At 43.6% G+C, this 19,914-nt stretch overlaps 1 protein-coding gene across 1 annotated transcript in view; it reads left to right on the top strand.

The window, feature by feature from the left end:
• Window positions 1-19,914, top strand: part of DNER (delta/notch like EGF repeat containing) — a 186,979-nt gene that overhangs the window by 107,465 nt on the left and 59,600 nt on the right. Inside the window, exon 10 of the mRNA XM_032594126.1 lies at window positions 13,279-13,503. Coding sequence (XP_032450017.1) covers window positions 13,279-13,503 — 225 coding nt within the window. The remainder of the gene's footprint in view (window positions 1-13,278; window positions 13,504-19,914) is intronic.

Raw genomic sequence — 19,914 nt, 5'->3', positions numbered from 1 at the left:
CCAGTATTCTCTACCTCTTACCTGCCTCAGTAGCATGTGGCACTAGTTAAGGATATCTCTTTACTTCTCTATTGTCTGTTTTCCTCACTGAAATCTAAGGTCTGAAGCAGTGCCTGGTACATGGCTGGTCTCTGTTACTGGAGGTTAGATAAGTAAGCGCCCAAAGAAAACCGCAAAACTTTCTAACTAACCCCCTAAATTTCCATTATTAATAGCCAATTATTTTTGCTCATGTAACCCATCTGCCCTAAGTTTTATCTCTTTGGTCTCTTATCTATTTAGTCTAAACTGGGGAAAAGTTGATTTAACACTCCTCTGACCATTTCCTAGTTATTTTTCATTTTCCTCTCTCTTAGATCTAAATTTGTCTTTTTGTCCTGCTAAAGAAAAAGTCCTTAAGGTGATTTTTAGCCTCTCAGATGGATTCTCTTACGAATTAAAAGTCACATGGTAAATGCAATCATCTTGGGTCTGTTACATCGTAGGGGTTTGTAATTGCTTTTCCTAGATGTTCTCCCTTTTCTCTTTATCTTGCATAACTGTCTGCTTTCCTAGGACCAGAACAAGTGTGGTCCCAATTAATGTTTTCCATAAACATTGGCCAAAACCTCCTCTCTCATTCTAATATCATTTGTCTTCCTTGTCTGCCCAGCCAAATCTCGGGCTTTCTCTGGGCCCAGTGCAACACCCAGCTCTCCCGTGAGGTTTTGCTGGTCCACCCACCCCTGTCACAATCCGTCCTTCTTTTGAATCACTGATGCGCTTAGAGCCCGTACCACACGCTCATCCCGGGCAGACGGCCTGGGCAGGTCCCTCCAACCTCACACCAGGCTGAACCATTCCATAAGTGTTTGGAGAAAGAAGAAACAGCCTCAGGTTGTCTGTTCATCATTCTAGATGTGTCCTCCTGGTCTCTTCTTTGAAGAATAAGTTCTTTTTTCAACGTTTATTTATTTTTGGGACAGAGAGAGACAGAGCATGAACAGGGGAGGGGCAGAGAGAGAGGGAGACACAGAACCGGAAACAGGCTCCAGGCTCTGAGCCATCAGCCCAGAGCCCGACGCGGGGCTCGAACTCCCGGACCGCGAGATCGTGACCTGGCTGAAGTCGGACGCCCAACCGACTGCGCCACCCAGGCGCCCCTGAAGAATAAGTTCTTTGAGAGTCGAGATACTTCCTTCTCCTTGCTTCCCTTTGCTGCTCATCGAGGCACCGAGATGAGCTAAGTTTCGTCCCTTCATCGTGATTCAGTGATTGCTCATTCGTGTATCTGTAATCAAAACCGCTAATGACTAACATTTACCCTTTTCATAGTGCCTTGTAACAGATCTGTTAGAATATGTCTTCTGTCACTCATCTCTTCATTCATCTGTTCCTTCATTCTGTGATTATTTACTGAGTGGCCACTATGCCAGGTGCTGGGGCTCAAGGCTGAGGAACGAATGTGGCTCCTTCTCCGGGAAGCGTATGTTCTTGTTGGGGGTGGGGGACTGATGATAGACAAGTAAACCAACACAACTGTGTCATCACAAATTTGGCAAAGTGCTACGAAGGCAGTGATCGGGGTTCTGCGATCCAGAGTAAGAAAAGGATACGTCCCCAGAATGGGGTGGTCAGGGCAGACCCGCCTGTCTAACATGAAAGCCAGGAACGAAAAGGTCAAGTGTAAGCAGGTGGGAGTGGCAACTTCCAGGGAGTAGAAGTGACATGTGGCCAGGCTCTAGGTGGGGAATGGCTTGTCGTTTCTGGGCGCTGAATGGAGGCCAGGCCGGTGGGGCCAGCTCCTAGAGAAGGCGGGGGCATAGTGTTCATGCCATAGTGTTACCCCAGCCGGGCTGTACAAATTTGATTCTAAGAGTAATCGGAAGCACTGATAATATTGAATTGTGAGCAAATATTCTTACTGTTTGTAGGGGTAAAATAGACTTGGGAATCTCATCCAAGGAAACTGTTGTAAAGATGAGGAAATAATTGTGGCTTTGACTGGAGCGGTGGCAGCAGAAATGAAGCAGTGTTTGCGTTCAGGAAGCATTTTGAAGGTAGAATCTATTAATATCCACTGATTTGTTAGACATGGGGTTGGGGGACAGGAAGCAACCAGGTACGTGGGCCATTTGCCAAGACAGTGAAATCACGAGTTAATATTTAAGTGACAGCATCAGCAAGAATGCCAGTATCGTGTAACCCGTTTCCCCCTTATTAATACTGCAAACTTCTGACATCTCCGTAGCTTTCTAGATCAAGTGACTTCATGGTCTAGCAGCTTGAAATGGTCCCGGAATGTTTCCTTTGGTTTCAAATATCTGATTTCCATAATGTGTGTATATCAAGGGTGTGGATTTCTTTATTCACATGTAACAAATGCTCAGCAGGCATATTCATATAAATACTGGTTCAGATCCAGAATTTGAAGCAACAGTCAACTAGCTAAATCACAGTGTTGCAGTAACCCCTCTTCCCTTAGATTTTTTTTTTGCATAGTCCTGCCTTGTTTGTTTTCCATTTTAATCCTCTCATCTTTCACCCTTTTCTAAACTTTCCCCGTGTTGCTGTGAGTTGTTCTCCATCTCTCGACTGCTGGCATTGTTTCCGTGTGTTTGAGTTTTTCCCTGGGGCTATTGTGTTTTCTTTCCAAGGTTTTCTGATGTCTATCGTATGAAGTTTGTATGACTAGAAAGAGACTGTCGCAAACAAGGAATATCACTGTCTTCATTATCCTCTCTGCACCTGTCAATTAACATTATTAAACAACTTTTCTTTTTCTACCCTTCAAGTAGGATTGTAGATCCAAGTATATTTGCTCATTAGGTTCCAGTTGGGACCCCATGTTATTTCTCCAGTGTGGATCATTTATTAATCTTTTAGTCATTTCAGAAACATTACTATTATTATTTTTATTGCCTGTAGTACCATATTGCACGAAGCAGTATTCCCTTTGTCCTCCATGTTGCGGAGTCTCAATGTGCCCGTGAAAGGGGTTGAATCCAAGAATGTTAAAGTTTGTTTTCCAGCTCTCTAGCCTTTGCCATCGTGACTGATTTGGTTTGCATATTCTGCGAGTGGAATTTTCAAGAAACATTTACCTTAAGAGATCATTATTGATAGATTGACTTGTCAAAGCTCTAAAAGAGTTATGTTGATAGGAAGTGAAACTTTACCACAGGCTATCTAAAATAATTGCTTTTAGAGTTATAGCATTTTGCAGGAACAGGCAAAAGCTGAGAGGTTCCTAGGATTGAATGTGGAGTTTGGAATTCTTTGTATGTAGTGTGTGTCTATGTGGAGAAACCGAGGGGGTGGAGGGGAAGGGAGAGGCAGAGGAGAAAACGGGGGAATGAAAATCTTGGTTCATTTTTGGAATGTTTCTTGGAAAGTTGATGTCTGTACTGGCTGGAGTCTCAGCTGAAGATGGGTCTTTTCTACCTTATGGTGTAAGATACCTTTCTGTCAGCACTCACAGAACGGCATTGTGCTCTGTAAATTCACGCAGAAGTGCCCTTTCTAGTAATCTTTGTCTTAGCTTTGAGTCACAGACTTCTGTATTTTTACATAAGGAAATCAGACCCCTAAAACACTGTATCTGTTTTGGGATCACTTACATAGGAACTCATTTGTAGATCTAGAAATTGAATATACATTGTTTCTTTACCTGGACTACAGTTCAGTTTTTGAGACTACAGTTCAGGTAACATTCAAGCTTTCTGTAGTCAGTATCCTGTTTACAAGCCAGATTTGATTCAGAGTTTCAAGAACTTACATATTCACCTGTGTGTAACATGTATTATAACAAGACCCATAAACCAGCCAACATCTGGCCTTGATGGGCCAGTTGGGAGGCCATGCCTGCATTGGTTGGCATGTTGGCTCCAAGTCTGGTACTTGGGTGATTTTAAAGATGACTTCTGGTTTTGTAAGAAGTTGGTAGTACATGTGATATGTTTATTCCTTAGAACTCAAGTTTAATAACCATATTTAAAAAGTATCCCTCACGTGGCATTGGCAATACTGAGAACCAGTTAGTCCCAGAACATTTCAAAAGCACAGAGTTCAAAATTTACAAGTGCTAAGTGATTTCCATTTTCTTTTCTTTTTCTTTAATTGTTTTAGGAAGAGAGAGAGAGAGTACAAGTGGGAGAGGGGGCAGAGAGAGGAAGAGAGAGAATCTTAAACAGGCTCTGCAAGGAGCCCAACGCAGGGTTCCATCTCACAACCCTCAGATCATGACCTGAGCCAGAATCAAGAGTTGGACGCTTAACCAACTGAGCCACCCAGGGGCCCATGATTTCCATTTTCTTTTCTTTTCTTTTTTTTTTTTTTTAATGTATTTTTGAAGGAGAGATAGAGAGAGACAGAGCGTGAGCTGGGGAGGGGCAGAGAGAGAAGGAGACACAGAATCCGAAGCAGGCTCCAGGCTCTGAGCTGTCAGCACAGAGCTCGATGCGGGGCTCGAATCCACGAACCGTGAGATCATGACCTGAGCCGAAGTCGGACGCTTAAGCGACTGAGCCACCCCAGGGGCCCCATGATTTCCATTTTCTAAAGCCATCTTAAAGAATTTCGGATACCGATGGGTTTAATCTGGCTGTAATTTCTTTTGCTAGCATAGCACCTTCAACTTTTCAAATGCTTTGAGACCAATTCTCTTCCTAGCATGAGGCTTAAGAGCACAGATGTGGAGTCATACAGACCTCAGTTTGAATTTTGCTTTTCTCACGTACTAATTGATGTCCCTGGACTAGTTCCCTGACATCTAGTCTCTAAGCCCTTCTTCTGTCCAAGTGGGTAATAGTAGACTCTGATTGAGCCAGTAGTTGTGATAAATCGAGATAATAGGTACCGATGGCTTAGCGTAGTGTCTGGTATATAATAAGAACTCAATATTTGCTATTACCACTAATAATTATTAATCATAATAATATTAGTGGATACCACTTACTTATTAATATACGATAAATTGATTATTGTTCATGAAAAGATTCCTCTTCCTTTTCCTCTATTAGTATAACTATTTGGCTTACACAGCTGTCCTCTCACCTCCATTTTTAACAAATGAGGAAGCTAAGACCTGAAAGAAGAGTTACTTGATCTGCGCTGACATGGTTTACGAATCAGAATTTGGTTTCGTGGCAAACAATAGGCACTCCAGATAATTGTGGTTTGATTACTGTAGCTTTATCCTAAGCTTCGGAGTCAGCTAGAGTAATCCTCCCAGTTGGTCTCTTTTCCTCTTTCCAGCATGGTTTTGGCGTTTCTAGGTCCCTCGCATGTCGGTACAAAGTATAGAGCCACCTTTGTCAATTTGTACAAAAAAAATTATTTTCCTTTGGTTTGTTCTCTATCTTAGGGGAGATTGCTCATTATTTCACTGTTAAATGTGAAGGTTTTCGGGGCACCTGGGTGTCTCAGTCGGTTCAGCATCCGACTTCCACTCAGGTATCTATCTCACGGTTCCTGAGTTCAAGCCCCGCATCGGGCTCTGTGTTGACAGCTCGGAGCCTGGAGCCTGGAGCCTGCTTCGGATTCTGTGTCTCCCTCTCTCTCTGCCCCTCCCCTGCTGACACTCTGTCTCTCTCTCTCTCTCTCAAAAATAAAATAAACATTAAAATAAATGTGAAGGTTTTCATTTATGCCCTGTCAGATGGAGGAAATGACCTTCTATTTTAGTTTGCTGATAGTTTTTCCCCCTTTTACAAGTATTGAATGGACATTGATTTTTTGTCAAATGATTTTTGACACATCTGTTGAGGTAACTGACTTGTTTCATGTGCATGTGTAAAGAATTTGCGATCTGGCTTGGGTATAGTTTTATATTAATATTCATTAGGTCAAGATGGTCCATAGTGTTTTGAAATATTGTAGACACGAGCTCATTTTGTCAGTTTATTCTATCAGGTAAGAAGAAAGAAGTCCTTCTCTGATGGGATCTGTTTCTCCCTCTGGCAGTTTTTTTTGTTTTTTTTTTTTCTTTCATGTATTCTAAAGTTCTCTTATTAGGTCTGCACATTGAGGGTTGTTATATCTTCCTGAGGGATTGTCCATTTTTTCACGTTGAATGTCCCTCCTTATGAGTTTCTCTTAGGGAACATGTAATTAGGTCGTGCTTTCTTTGCCCGTCTGACGATCTTTGCATTGTTAGTCATTTCTTTTCAATGCCGTTATCAATAGGGTGGGATCTAAGTTTACCTTATTGCTATTTGTTTTCTATTCATCTCCTATGTTCTAGGTTTTATTCTTTCTTTGGGAAAATTGAGTATTTAGAAATTATTTTTTTCTCTTCAGTGGACTTTTTTAGCCATATCTTTGTTTTTTGCTGTTGTCTTTGGTTTTGTTTTGTCTTTTCTTTCTTTTTAAAAAAAATTTTTAATGACATTTATTCATTTTTGAGAGACAGAGACACAGAGTGCGAGTGGGAGAGGGGCAGAGAGAGAGGGAGACACAGAATCCGAAGAAGGCTCCAGGCTCCGAGCTGTCAGCACAGAGCCTGATGGGGGGCTTGAACCCATGAACTATGAGGTCATGACCTGGGCTGAAGTCAGACGCTCAACTGACTGAGCCACCCAGGCACCCCTTAATTTCTTATTTTTGTTTAGTGGTTGCTCTGGGCATTAAAGTAGCTAATGACAGTATAATTCTATCAACTTCCTTCCTCATTCTTTATTCTATTGTTGTTCTGTATTTTCCTGCTAAGTAGGTTATAACATCATAATTCAGTGTTGCTAATTTTGCTTTAAATAGCCAGTTGTTTTTAAATAAAGAAAAAAAAAGCTTAGCTAGCCCCAAATGTGCCATTTCCAGTGCTCTTTATTTCTTCCTATAAACTTGAGTTTCTATCTGTTATCATTTATATTCCGCTTTAATAACACTCTTTCATATTTTTATGGTAAGGTAGATATGTTGGCAACACATTCTCTCAGCTGTTGTTTACTAGAAAATGTCTTAATTAACTCCCATTATCTGAAGTTATTTTCCCTGGACATAGAATTCTTGGAGATAGGTTTATTCTTTCAGTACCTTAATGAGATAATTTTATTGTCTTTTGCCTCCATAGATCCTAATGAAAAGTCATCTGTAATTCTTTTCATTGTTCAGTGTATGTATTTTGTCTTTTCTTCTGGATACTTTTAATCTATTTTTTTTAATCTAATTTTTGGTGATCAGTACTTTGACTATGATATACTTGCTTGTTTTCTTTGAATTTACCCTTCCCGGGGTTCGCTGAGCATTATTGTCTCTGGCTTATTTTTCTACCAAAGTGGGAAAAAACTCAGGCATCATAGCTACGGTCCAGACAGTAGAATGAATGAAGGGATAAAATGAAGTTGCATGCCAACTCTCTTCTAAGGACGTTTCTCAGAAGCAACCTCAAGAGGTTTCCATGTATATCCCATTATCCAGAATGTAGCTGCAGGCTTACGTCTAGCTGCAGAAGAGGCGGGTGGATGTAGCCATTATTCTGTGCAGCTTTGTGACCAGATGCACAATTGCAGTGAAAGCAGAGGAGACAGATATCGGAGACAGCAAGCCCTTTGTGCTGCACGTCCTCTGCTACAACAGGCCCTTTTCTGCCAGCCAGCAAGTGACAGAGCTCTGACAGATCCTGGATTACGTGTTTTCACATTCTCGGCCCTTCTGCTGCACCCCAGACCTCGAGCGTTACAGCAACAAGTACCAGTCAGAAGCTTGGATTTTGGAATCAGACTGCCTAAACCCAATCTCATCCCTGCCATTTACTAGCTGTGTAACGTTGGCAAGTTACTTGGTCTTTCTGTGCCTCTGTTTACCCATTTGAAAAGGAAATAATAGTACTTAGCTCATAGAATTCGTACTAGGGTTAAATGAGTTATTTTAGCTAAAACACTTGGAACGGTGCCTGGTATGGACAAGTGTTTTCCATTAACAGACACTGTTTCAGCAGATTGCCCTTTTGAGCCTGTGCAGAAATGCTGCCGGAGATGGCCCCGCCTCTCACCTCTTCCCTCAACTGTTTGCTCTAGGACCCCACCTCCACTTGTCAGCCTTACTGGACGACCCAATAGCTGTGCACGTGTTTTGAGATCAGCGTGTGAACACCACTCGATTCCAAAACGCTCCCTCTGGGATATATCCGGGGACTCCACCCTGAAGGACTCATGCACATGTGAAGTTCGATTATGTTGCAGAGATCGGCTGACAGGCCGGCCTCTCTCCCGTGCCCTGACCACAGACTCTGGGTGTACAGGCAATTTGGAATTTCCCCAGAACCACTGCTTAAAGGAAGGTGAATCCAACGTTTATTGAGCCCCACCTGCCATCCTATTTAATCCTACGCAGCAGGGGTCATCCTTATTTCTTATGTAAGAAAATTAAAGCACAGAATGATTAAGTACTTTGCCCAAGGTCACACAGCTAGTAAGAAGATGCAGACTTTGGTTTCCTGGCTTTGCGTTTCTTGTGCTATGCAACTTTGTCTTTTTCTCTCGTGGGAAGGTCCTTTAAGAGGTGGCTAGGGAAGATGTGAGTCATTTACAAAGGATGTCATGTCGTTAAGAGGATGACAATTGCTTAGGTGATGGAAATGGAGAATTTTCTGGTCAAAGCAATGGTGTCTTAGCTTGGGCTTCTATGGCAATACCATAGACGGTTGGCTTAAACAATAGACATTTACTTCTTATAGTAATGGTGGCTGAAAATCGGAGATCAGGGTGACAGCACGGTCAGGTTCTAGTGAGGACTCTCTTCCAGACACTGGCGTCAAGTGTTAGCATCCACACCTGTGAATTTGGTTCCCATCTGTATGCATCTGACCCCTACTCCATGTCCTCTGCATCATATCTCTTTCCCTGAGCACTAGATCTGTAGTCAAGGGAGTCCTGAACAACCAAAGTGCCTCAGCTCAACACGCACAGAGCCGACTTCGTCACTCTGCACTGGGAGTCTCCTCCTTGTTTACCATTGCAGTTGGTAACAACACCATCCACACTGTGCCCCAGTCTGGAAACACATTATAATTATAGCTGCTTCTTACTGAACGCTTATTATTTGCCAGTCACTGTGCCAAATGTTTTCCAGAGTTTTTCATTTAAGCTTCATGAAAACCATATGTTGTAGGCATTATCATCCCCATTCCGTGAATACAGAAACATGAGGTCAAGGATGATTAAGGACTTGCCCACGGTCCCACAGTTACTAGTGGGCAGAGATGGTATTCAGCCCCAGTTCCCTTTGGCTCCAAAGCCTGCGCTTAACGTTAGGTCACACAGAGAAGGCGCATATACAGGGGCCCACAGACATGTTTTACTTGCCTGAGAAATGACTTACCAACAGCATTTTAATGTGTATTTATTTTTGAGAGAGAGAGAGAGAGGGAGAGAGAGAGAGAGAGCGCTCCAGAGTGTGAGTGGCAGAGGGGCAGAGAGAGAGGGAGACACAGAATCTGAAGCAGGCTCCAGGCTCTGAGCTGTCACAGGGTTCGAGCCCACAAGCCAGGAGATCATGACCTGAGCCGAAGTCGGGTACTTAACCGACTGAGCCACCCAGGCGCAACCACCCCCCCACCCCACCCGACTTACCGACATTTTAAAATAGGAGGGGTTCAAACAAGAATCAAGATTTCAGATATTTCTTGAACATTCAGAAGATCTGGCAACCGGATCCACCTTCCAAATGGCACGGTTGGCCTCAGGTGAGTGACAGCCACCCACTTTGGAATGCACTCCAGGAGCACGCGTGCCGCAGTTTGCCACCGTCCCTCCCGCTCCTTGCTGTCTGTCTTCCAACAGCCCCACTTCCTTCATCAACACTACCTGCCTGACCCCTGCTGACGTTTGAATTTTTGGCTCCTGTTACCTGGTTTCTCTTCTCTTTCTTTCCCCTGCCATCTAATTGGTGCCTGAACTGACCGTGTTGCTTGTGAAAGCATTTATTGTCGGTCTCACATTCTTCATCCCTATTGCTGCAAATTGTTCCTCATAACCTCTCACCCCAATTACGCCGGCAAACACCTGGTTTCCTGTCTCTGGTCTTGACCACCACTAATTCGCCCTCCACATTGCTTGCAATTAGGGATATCAACAAAACGTGAATAGATGACGTCCTGTGGCTTCAGAATGAAAGGCGCCCTCGTTACTGAGGCACACAGGACGGTTCGTGCTCTGGCCTCTGACCAGTGCCCTCATTTATGTTGACTTTCCCACACTCCTCTTGGCCTTATTGAGATATGGGCTCGCCCCAGTCACGACCCTTCGCATCTCCTTGCGTATTTACTATCTTTCTTGCTACTTGGGATATTCTATGTGGATTATGTGAATATCTGTAATGGAGTATATGGACTTGAATCTCGTGATTGCCTTTCTAAACTTTGTGTTGTTGCTTTTTTTTAATTTTGACTTGATCGATCAGTCTCCTATTTCTTTCTCCATCAAGGTACACACAGGATAGAAAACAAGAGTCTTGGTTGTGTTTTTAGATCCCGACGGCTTAATTGGCCCATTGCTGATTTCTGTGCAGTGGAGCAAGTAGTAGGAGCTCAGGCGTTGAATCCCAGCTCTGCCCTCTACTAGCTACATAGACCTGCCCAGGCTACTTCGTGTTTCTAATGTCTCATCATTAAGTAGAGTTACTAAGAGTTCTTTTATCATACAGTTAGGGCGGGCTTAGATGACATAATGCACGTAAAGGCTTAGCACCAACTGTGCATGTGAGCCCCCAGTGGATGTCATCTGTTGTTATTATCACCATTTTTATTGAATTCATTTATTCCGCATTAGAACAGGAGCGGTTTTGGGAGTTTTGCTACATATCCTTTTAGAACTCACAACAACTTTATGAAGAACATAATTTCAGCTCTTTTCTGGCGGAGGCAGCAGGTTAGAGAGGTCAGGCTTGCCTTGGTTGCTGTTTGTCCTATGGCAATACGTATTAAGTATCTCCTTTTCAGTCAGAGTAAAATGGAACACGTCTCATGAAAGATGGAGTTATATTCCACTCCAGGCCATGAAGGGACTCCTTGGGGAGTTCAAGGGTTATTAAAACTGATGTAGTACATTTTTAATATGATCTCTAAAATTAAAAAAAAAAAAACTACTGGGAACTTTATAAAATGTTGAATAGTATTGGATTTTGAAAAAAAAATTTTCTATTCTGTTTGGAAAACTACCAGGTTGATTATGCCTATTTATGAGGGATGCTTCAGATAATTAAGTCTGGGAGCTATTTTTGTTTGTTTAATATATTCACCATGTCTTTAACGGTAACAACAGAAATTGCCAGCATTGCTAGGAGTTCTGTGTGAAGATGGGGAAATACAAACTTAAATGTAGACGAGAGAAGTTGAAGAGAATATTGGAATAAAAACTATTAGTAAAATTATTTAACTTTTGTTTCTAAAATTTGAACAACCTTCATTTAATTTTCAAGCTGCTCTTAAACTGGTAGAGGAAGGCTAGGTTTTACTAAAGCATTGTCAAGTCTCCGCATGGACGCACAAACCTACAGACCCACATATATGTACATAATTTTTTTAAATTGAGAAATACTGAAACATACATACAGAAAACAGAATAGAAATCACCCACGCAATTAGCACATTTATTTTATTTATATATATTTTAAAGTTTATTAATTGGGGTGCCTGGGTAGCTCAGTCGGTTAAGCATCCGACTTCAGCTTAGGTCATGATATAGCAGTTCGTGGGTTCAAACCCCACGTCGGGCTCTGTGCTGGCAGCTCAGAGCCTGGAGCCTGCTTTGGATTCTGTGTCTCTCTCTCTCTCTCTCTGCCCCTCCCCTGCTCATGCTCTGTCTCTCAAAAATAAATAAACGTCAAAAAAAAAAGTTTATTTATTTTAGAAGGAGGGCATGAGTGTATGCGGGGAAGGAGCAAAGGGAGAGGGAGAGAGAATCCCAGGCTGGCTCCGCACTGTCAGCACAGAGCATGACTCGGCTTGAACTCACGAACCGTGAGATCATGACCTAAGTGGAAATCAAGAGTTGGACGCTCAACGACTAAAGCACCCAGGTGCCCCCACAATTAGCACGTTTAATATTTTTAAAAATTTTAATGCTTTATTAAGGTACAATTTAGATATCATAAATTTCATTCATCTTAAGTATACAACTCAATGCATTTTAGTAAATGTGTCACCGCAATGCGATATTGGAACATTTACATCAACCCCAAAGACTGCTCATGGCCAAAGTCAGTCCCTCTTCCCACCCAGCCCCAGGCAAGCACTGATCTGTTTTCTGTCTAGATTTGTTTTTTCTGGACATTTCTTATAAGTGGAGTCACACAATATGTGTTGGTTTTTTTTAATGTTTATTTATTTATTTATTTATTTTTGAGAGAGAGAGAGAGAGAGAGAGAGAGAGAGAGCGTGTGAGCAAGCCTGGGGGTGGGGGCAGAGAGACAGAATCCCAAGCAGGCTCCACACTGCCAATGCAAAGCCCAAGCCAGGGCTCAACCCCACAAACTGTGAGATCATGATCTGAGCCGAAATCAAGAGTTGGAAGCTCAACTGACTGAGCTGCCCAGGTGCCCCTTGCCCCTGTGTGTTGTTTTTTTAACTGCTTTCTCTTAGCTGGTGTCATTTTTTGAGGTGCATCCACACTGTAGCAAGAGTAGAAGCTTAGCTCCCTTTTACTGCTGAGTAATATCCCATTCTGTGGATACAACACAGCTTATCCATTATGGTAACCAGCTTGAAAAAAGGTGTATGTTCAAGAAACCGCTAACCGTGGCTGCTTCTAGAGAAAAGAATGGGGTGTAAGGGATATTGGTGGGGGATTTTTTTCATTGTTTACTCTTTTATATGGGTTTAACTTTTTAAATTCAGAATTATATCTTTTTTGAAGCAAAGCAAGGGATGTCTTTCCCCCAGCAGTGTGTATGAAGTAAGAGAAAGCCCTCCACTTACCCCAATCCCACTTTCCTGAAGGTAATCATCATTAATTTATGTTTGGCATCTTTCTAGACTCTGCAGACACACACATACATATACACCTGTTTACTTGTAAATACTTTCATGTCCCCGTATGTCTGTACATCTAAGTAGTCCTGTGTCTTACATTTCAACAAACTGGAAACACGAGCTTAATATTTTAACCCACGGTCCGCAAAGCTAAGAAAACCTGCCTTACCCGGGTCGTTGGGTGATCCGAACGCGGAAGCCGTTAAATGCATTGATCAGTTCACAGTGGGGGAAAAGTGAAGAAGTATGGACCCGGTCTCCTAGCTATTCTGTGTGAACACAATTTAATTTTTATTTTTTTAATCCTTCCCGGGCTCTGTGTTTTCCGGCAGGGTACTTCGGATCGGCCTGCGAAGAAAAGGTGGACCCGTGCGCCTCGTCACCGTGTCAGAACAACGGCACCTGCCACGCGGACGGCGTGCACTTCACCTGCAGTTGCAGCGCGGGCTTCACGGGGCCCACGTGCGCCCAGCTGGTGGACTTCTGTGCTCTCAGCCCCTGCGCGCACGGCACCTGCCGCAGCGTGGGCACCAGCTACAAATGCCTCTGTGACCCAGGTGGGTTCCCTCGTGCACCGCAGGTCTTTTCTGTCTCCAGTCTCAGACTTGTAACTCGTCGTTTGCATCCAAGCAGACGTTGGCTCGTCGAGTGCGTTCGCTTGTACGTGTAACTGAACGCCGCTCGTTTATGACACACTTTCTCTTCAGGCTTATGGTTGGCAGGGCTCGTGTTTTTTTCTTTGTTTTTTGTTTTTTGTTTTTTGTGTGTTTTTTTTCAGTTAATTGTTTTTATTTATTTTTTTCATTTTTTAAATATAATTTATTGTCACACTGGCTTCGATACAGCACCCAGTGCTCATCCCGACCAGTGCCCTCCAAAAAACACCCTCTCCCTCTTCGTGAGCAGTTCACAGTCATTGCGGAAAAGTAAGAAAATCCAAGTAAGCAAAATGAGGAAAATTAAAAACAGGCTTAATCTCATAACAGCTTAATTATTTTTTGACGATTTACTAGAGGTCACTCCAGAGCTTTTACTGGATTCTGTGTCGTTTAATACTGTGTTCTTAGGTTAATGGAGAGTGTTTTTCCATCCTAATAGGCATAAAAAACAGGACGCAATCCATTTAGAATTTTCTCATCTATTTAAATTCTTCCTCTGTGCACAGTATGTGTCATGGGACCTGTGACGCCCTGTGCAAATGTGCGAAAATCCCATCATTTATTTTCCAAAGATCCTCTGCATTTGACTGATTTTTTATTATTGTACGTTTTGCTACTCTGAAGTCAGAGTGGGTCACCAGTCAAAATGTGTATCTGCACAACCTACCTGTGTGGTCTGGAAAGAACACACGTGGGCAGCTCTTCTGTGTCCCTTCTCTCCTGCCTGCGTCTCCACACGTGCATGAGCTAGCCCTACGAAAGGCTTTGAAGCGTGATTCCTTTCACAGGCGCCTGGCCCGTCGGTGTGGCGGCCACTTCCCCGGTTTTGCTTGAGTCCTGGTTCTGCTCGCGCCTTCCACCCAGATGCCTGCTCCCTGTCACCCCGTTTCACCCGTCATCTTCTCCTGGGCTGAATCAGCTTTCCGCCCCCTGAAGTCCAACAGTCAGGGCACCTGGGTGGCTCAGTCGGTTAAGCACCTGCCTTCAGCTCAGGTCATGATCTCTCGGTCTGTGAGTTCGAGCCCCGCATCGGGCTCTGTGCTGACAGCTCAGAGCCTGGAGCCCGCTTCGGATTCTGTGTCTCCCTCTCTCTCTGCCCCTCCCTGGCTCGTATTCTGTCTCTCTCTTTCTGTCTCAACAATAAACATTTAAAAAAATTATGAAGTTCAACAGCTACTTTCAATATCACTTGTCTGGTCTTTAAAACATATTAATTGTCTTTGCACATGTCTCTCTCCCCACTGGGGGTAGGAGGAAGTTATTTTATCAGTAACCTTGTAGCAGCCCCAAACCGCCATGTAGTGAGCACGAATCTTCCTAGGTTTTTGGTGTTTCACATGTCTGGTCCTTTCAGTGCCCTCCCTGCAAGGTAGATGGCGTCAAGCCACATCTATTAAATATGCCTCCTGTTTGCTTCAGTCGTATCCCGGTGGCCACATACCCAGAAGGGGACTGAATGCAGATTCCAACCCAGGGGCCGTGGCTCCACGCCCAGAACATGCTAGGGGCACATCTCATACTCATGAATCAATGCAAGGAATTAGTAGGAATTGCAACTAAGCATAGAGGGGGTTGAAAAACCTTTCTCAGGTAAACTTCTAGTCCTCTGGTTTTCTTTTAAAACATTTTTTTAATGTTTATTTATATTTGAGAGAGAGAGAGAGCCAGTGTGAGCAGGGGAGGGGCAAAGAGAGAGAGGGAGACACAGAATATGAAGCAGGCCCAGGCTCTGAGCTGTCAACACAGAGCCCGATGCAAGACTCAAACTCATGAGCCATGAGATCATGACCTGAGCCCAAGTCGGACTCTTAACCGACTGAGCCACACAGGCTGCCCTAGTTCTCTGGTTTTCTAAGAAATCGTGGGATTGACATTTTATGCGATGACATCATATATATATGATGATGTAAATAGGTAACGGAGAGAAAAACGGTACATATTTGGAGAGAGCAAAAGAGAGAAATATTGAGAGATAGTGACTGATTTTAAATCGGCTCATGTAATTGTGAGAACTGGCAGGTTCTAAATCTTTAGTGCAAGCTGTCAGGCTGGAAACTCAGGCAGGGTGTCTATGTTACAGCCTTCTCAAGAAACATCAGTCTTTGCATTTAGGCCTTCAACTGGATCCATCGATCCAATTCTGATGATCCGATGATCCAATTCTCATCGACTGGATGAGACCCTCCAGCATCTTGGAGGGTAATCACTTGACTCAAAGTCTGCTGCTTTTTAAAATACTAATCTCATCCAAAAAGTACCTTCACAGCAACTTTGTGTTTGACAAAATATTTGGGTGCTGTGGCTTAGCCAAGTTAACACGCGAAATTAACTATCACAGTAACATTTTTGGGTTTCCCATTAAACGTCGAGGTGAAGAAGGTTCTCCACTTGTGTGGATGCCATGAGATGCCTTTTCTGTGCTTACACCCGTGCTGTCCTGTCAGAGCCCTGGTGGAAATGGGAATGGCTTTCCCAGTGGAGGGCCAGTTTTCTTCCACGTGCGTGGCAGTGTGTGTGTGCCGTGGAATGGGCCATGCCGAGGAGGAAGCCCCGTGGTACTCTTGCCTGCTGGGAGTACAGAGCTCCGAGACCACTGGCCTTGCAAACAGAGCAAGCACCTGTTGTGCCGGGAAGAACAGTGTCATTCATGCCGTGACTCACGGGTGCGCTGCTCCCAGTCCTGAGCAGGTCAGAACACAGTCTGCGATCGCCCTCGCCAGCCAGCGGGAGCAGGATCTCTCCGTCAGGATCTTCCTCAGTAGTTCATTCCCAGTCTCCCGAGCGTTCTGCTTCCTGCAGGGAAGGAAAAATCAAACATTACCAACCCAGCAACCAGCCTTGTTTTCCCCTCCTCTTCTCCTCAGACTTCCTTTCTTAATCATATTAAAATTTTCTACTTAGGTGGCTTACTTTTATGTTTGTTTGTTTGTTTATTTATTCATTTGTTTATTGTTAGAGAGAGAGAGAGTGCAGGGTAGAGGGGCAGAAGGAGACAGAGAGAGAATGAGAGAGAGAGAATGAGAGAGAGAGAATGAGAGAGAGAGAGAGAGAGAGAGAGAGAGAGAATCTTAAGCAGTTTCCATGCTCAGCATGGAGCCTGACACAGGGCTTGATCCCATGACCCTGGGATCATGACCTGAGCCAAAAATCAAGAGTTGGATGCTCAATCTACTGAGCCACCCAGGCTCTCCTAGTTGGCTTATTTGTCACACTTTAAATGGAATGTAGTTACTTAATGATAAATGCTACTTTGTGTGGCTTGATAGTATTAAAATGTTGTTTAATACTATGGGGTAGAGTTTATCAGCATGTAAGAGGGGGCTTACATGGGTCCTAAACAGAAAATAGATTTCCTGGTCTTTTCTCTTTCCACACTGGGAAGTGAGAACTTGTCTGTGAGATCCCCTCCCGTTGACTCTCACCACAAGAAACTGGCAGCACATCTCTGGGCCACAGTTTTTGTTTTTATGAATAGCATCTTAGATGCTCATCATCTCAACTGCACTTGTTGTCACAGCCTAGGTGGGGACAAGTTGCTGACTGTGGTCTGCTGTGTGTGTGAGGGCATTAAATGAGAGGCACGCGACGCATTTCCTGGCATGGAGTAGCTAAGAGCCCTTCCCCTTTCTTTCCATCCGTGGACATTCCAGCATTTCCTCTTAAGCCGCGGAAGGGTAAAGCGTCTCCTGTTTAGATACCACTTTCTCCTCCTGCTTTCTACTCACACTTCCTTCATGGCCAGCTGGAGCATTTAGCTTGGTAACAGTGGATGTCTAGCCACTGAACGAAGAAGCATGTATTGCCTTCCATGGTTCCTTCAGTTATTAGGCGGTGTCCCCGGGGTGGAGCCTTGGAGTTCCGTCAGTGTTCTCTCATCGGACTTGGCAGATAAAACTGCTTTCAGAGGGTTTGCTTCCTCAGATCATTAGGTGACATTGTGTGAAATAAAAAAGGCATCTTAACATCTGGCAAGAATTTACATTTTAAGAGGTGACAATGACAATTCTCTGAATGTGAAATTTTTAGTCTTAATCTTTTGGAGCATGTAATTGCTTTACCACTAGTTTGCATAATAGAAGAATCTCGTGAGAATAGGTGAAATTGGGTGTCTAGCTGAAAAGCGGCAATCCTGATCATCTTTATAGAGAGCAAACCGATCCCATTTCATAAAATGACAGCAGATTGAAATCATGTCAGGTTGATAATTAGTTCCCATCTGACAAAATGCCTTTTGGGTGACTGCAAATCAGACTTGCCAGGTGCTTTATTTTCAAACCTCATTTTTAGCTTATCAGGCTAGGGATTTCTGATGGGATTTTAATATTAAATAATAAAATGTCAGCGCTGAGTAATCACTGAAATATTATCTTGCGGTGACAATGTTAAGTGATAGGCCACACGTGCTCTAAAAAAATTGCAAACTGAAATCTCCCGAAGACTGGAGAAGGTGAGAGCGTGGAGCCCTGCAAACACTGTAGCAGGTGCCACGGTGGAAGGAACTTGTCGGGGGGCGTGCTATTGTCCTTGCAGGTGGGAGCCGTGGGGTCTCATGTGTTCTCAGTGCCATGGTGGCATCTGGAGATGCCATTTGGATGATGACCAACACTGGAAGGGATCCCTGGTTGGAGATGGTTTGCCCGAATTCATCAGTCTTGCCCCTGTCTCATGAAATTGTGTTATTACTCTGACCTTGTTAGTTGAACTGAATTAACCGTGCCATTACAGAGTGTGCCTTAAGTTACTATTTAAGGAATTTAAAATATAAGGCATCAGAGGATTTTTACATGGAAAAAACCAGTTTTTTTAAAAAAACGTTTTAACGTTTATTTATTTTTAAGAGAGAGACACAGAGCACGAGCTGGGGGGGCGCAAAGAGAGAGGGAGACACAGGATCCAAAGCAGGCCCCAGGCTGTGAGCTGTCAGCACAGAGCCCGACGTGGGGCTCAAACCCACAAGCCGTGAGATCATGACCTGAGCCAAAGTTGGACGCTTAATCGACTGAGCCACCCAGGCGCCCCTCAAGTATCAGTTTTTATCTCGGATGCTAATTGACTGTCACAAATGAGACCGGGGACAGCTTGCCAATCATGTGTCTCTGCTGATTTTTCTCTACCAGAGGGTGGGTAACTCATTTAGATCATCCAGACTGTAAAAGAAAGAACGTTTAGACTTTTCTCCAAATAAAAAAATTTTGAAGGAAATCGTAGGAATTTCAGGTGCTGCTTTTCCTACTTTTTACAGATGCCTCACGTGTGGGCTGCATCTCTGTTCTCTGTGGCCCGAAAGACAGCTGGTGCTGTTCCCTCTAAAGTCACACTTGTCAGTATCAGCACTCTGATGGTGTCTTCCGGAAACACAGTCTAAGATAAGACTTAGCGCCTAGGATTTTAATAGCAGCTCAATAGCAATAAAGAAAAAAAGAAGCACACCTACAAGATATGAAGACATTTAGCTCGCTAATGAATGTGTAATTGCATTTAGATTCTTGGATAAGTGCAGTGGACAACTTTCATCTTTTATGAACCAGAAAGCTTTATTTATTAGGTTCACTAAGATGAAGACAATTCTGTGTTTAAGAAGCTCCAGGGGATTCCTGATCTACATATCACAGATTCCTGAGAATTATTGACTGTATACCTTAAGGTATCTCCCTTCCCCACATCCCAACCCGGTGGGCCAGTACCGTGCCCTTCCTTTGTTATATCTCAAAATGTGATATCTGCCCTCAACGCTGGCATACCAACTAGGATCGTGTCTACCTAGCTAAGAGCTGTAGTAATGCTGCATAATCTGTACTCTTCCTAAGGAAAAAATTTAATTCTCTACATTGACATTGTGGTGGCAGTAAGAAGAGAAGATGTCCCACTGACATCTGGGAGCTTGTTGGGCAATTACAGGTAGGCCTTCGAGGTGTTAGGAGCTGGCTGAGTGCTGTGCTCACAGCTGGGCCATTGTGTCTCCTGTTGGACACAGGCCCATAAATGGTCCCATGGAAACTGACATCAGACGTGGTCACTAACAGGCCATGATAAAGTGAGACAGACCAGACCATTTCATAATTCTAAGTACAGACAAAACCAAAGTCACCATGCAATCCACAAAATACCACAACTCCTCTTTTTTCACAAATAAATTGAGGCCAGCCATTTCTTTATTAATTACAGCTTTAGCCTTGACCTAGCTTGCCCTTGACATAGATAAGATTCATTGAGATACTCAAACATAGAACTGCTCCTGCTTTGTGACAGCACCCACTCTAGAGTGAATCCCCCCCAAATCGTCCAACTAGAGTTCAGATCCTGTAAGTA

Source organism: Lynx canadensis, chromosome C1 (genome assembly GCF_007474595.2).
Source record: "Lynx canadensis isolate LIC74 chromosome C1, mLynCan4.pri.v2, whole genome shotgun sequence".
Taxonomy (NCBI): domain Eukaryota; kingdom Metazoa; phylum Chordata; class Mammalia; order Carnivora; family Felidae; genus Lynx; species Lynx canadensis.
Note: the sequence above shows the minus strand (reverse complement) of the source record. Positions and strands in the feature narration are given on the sequence as shown.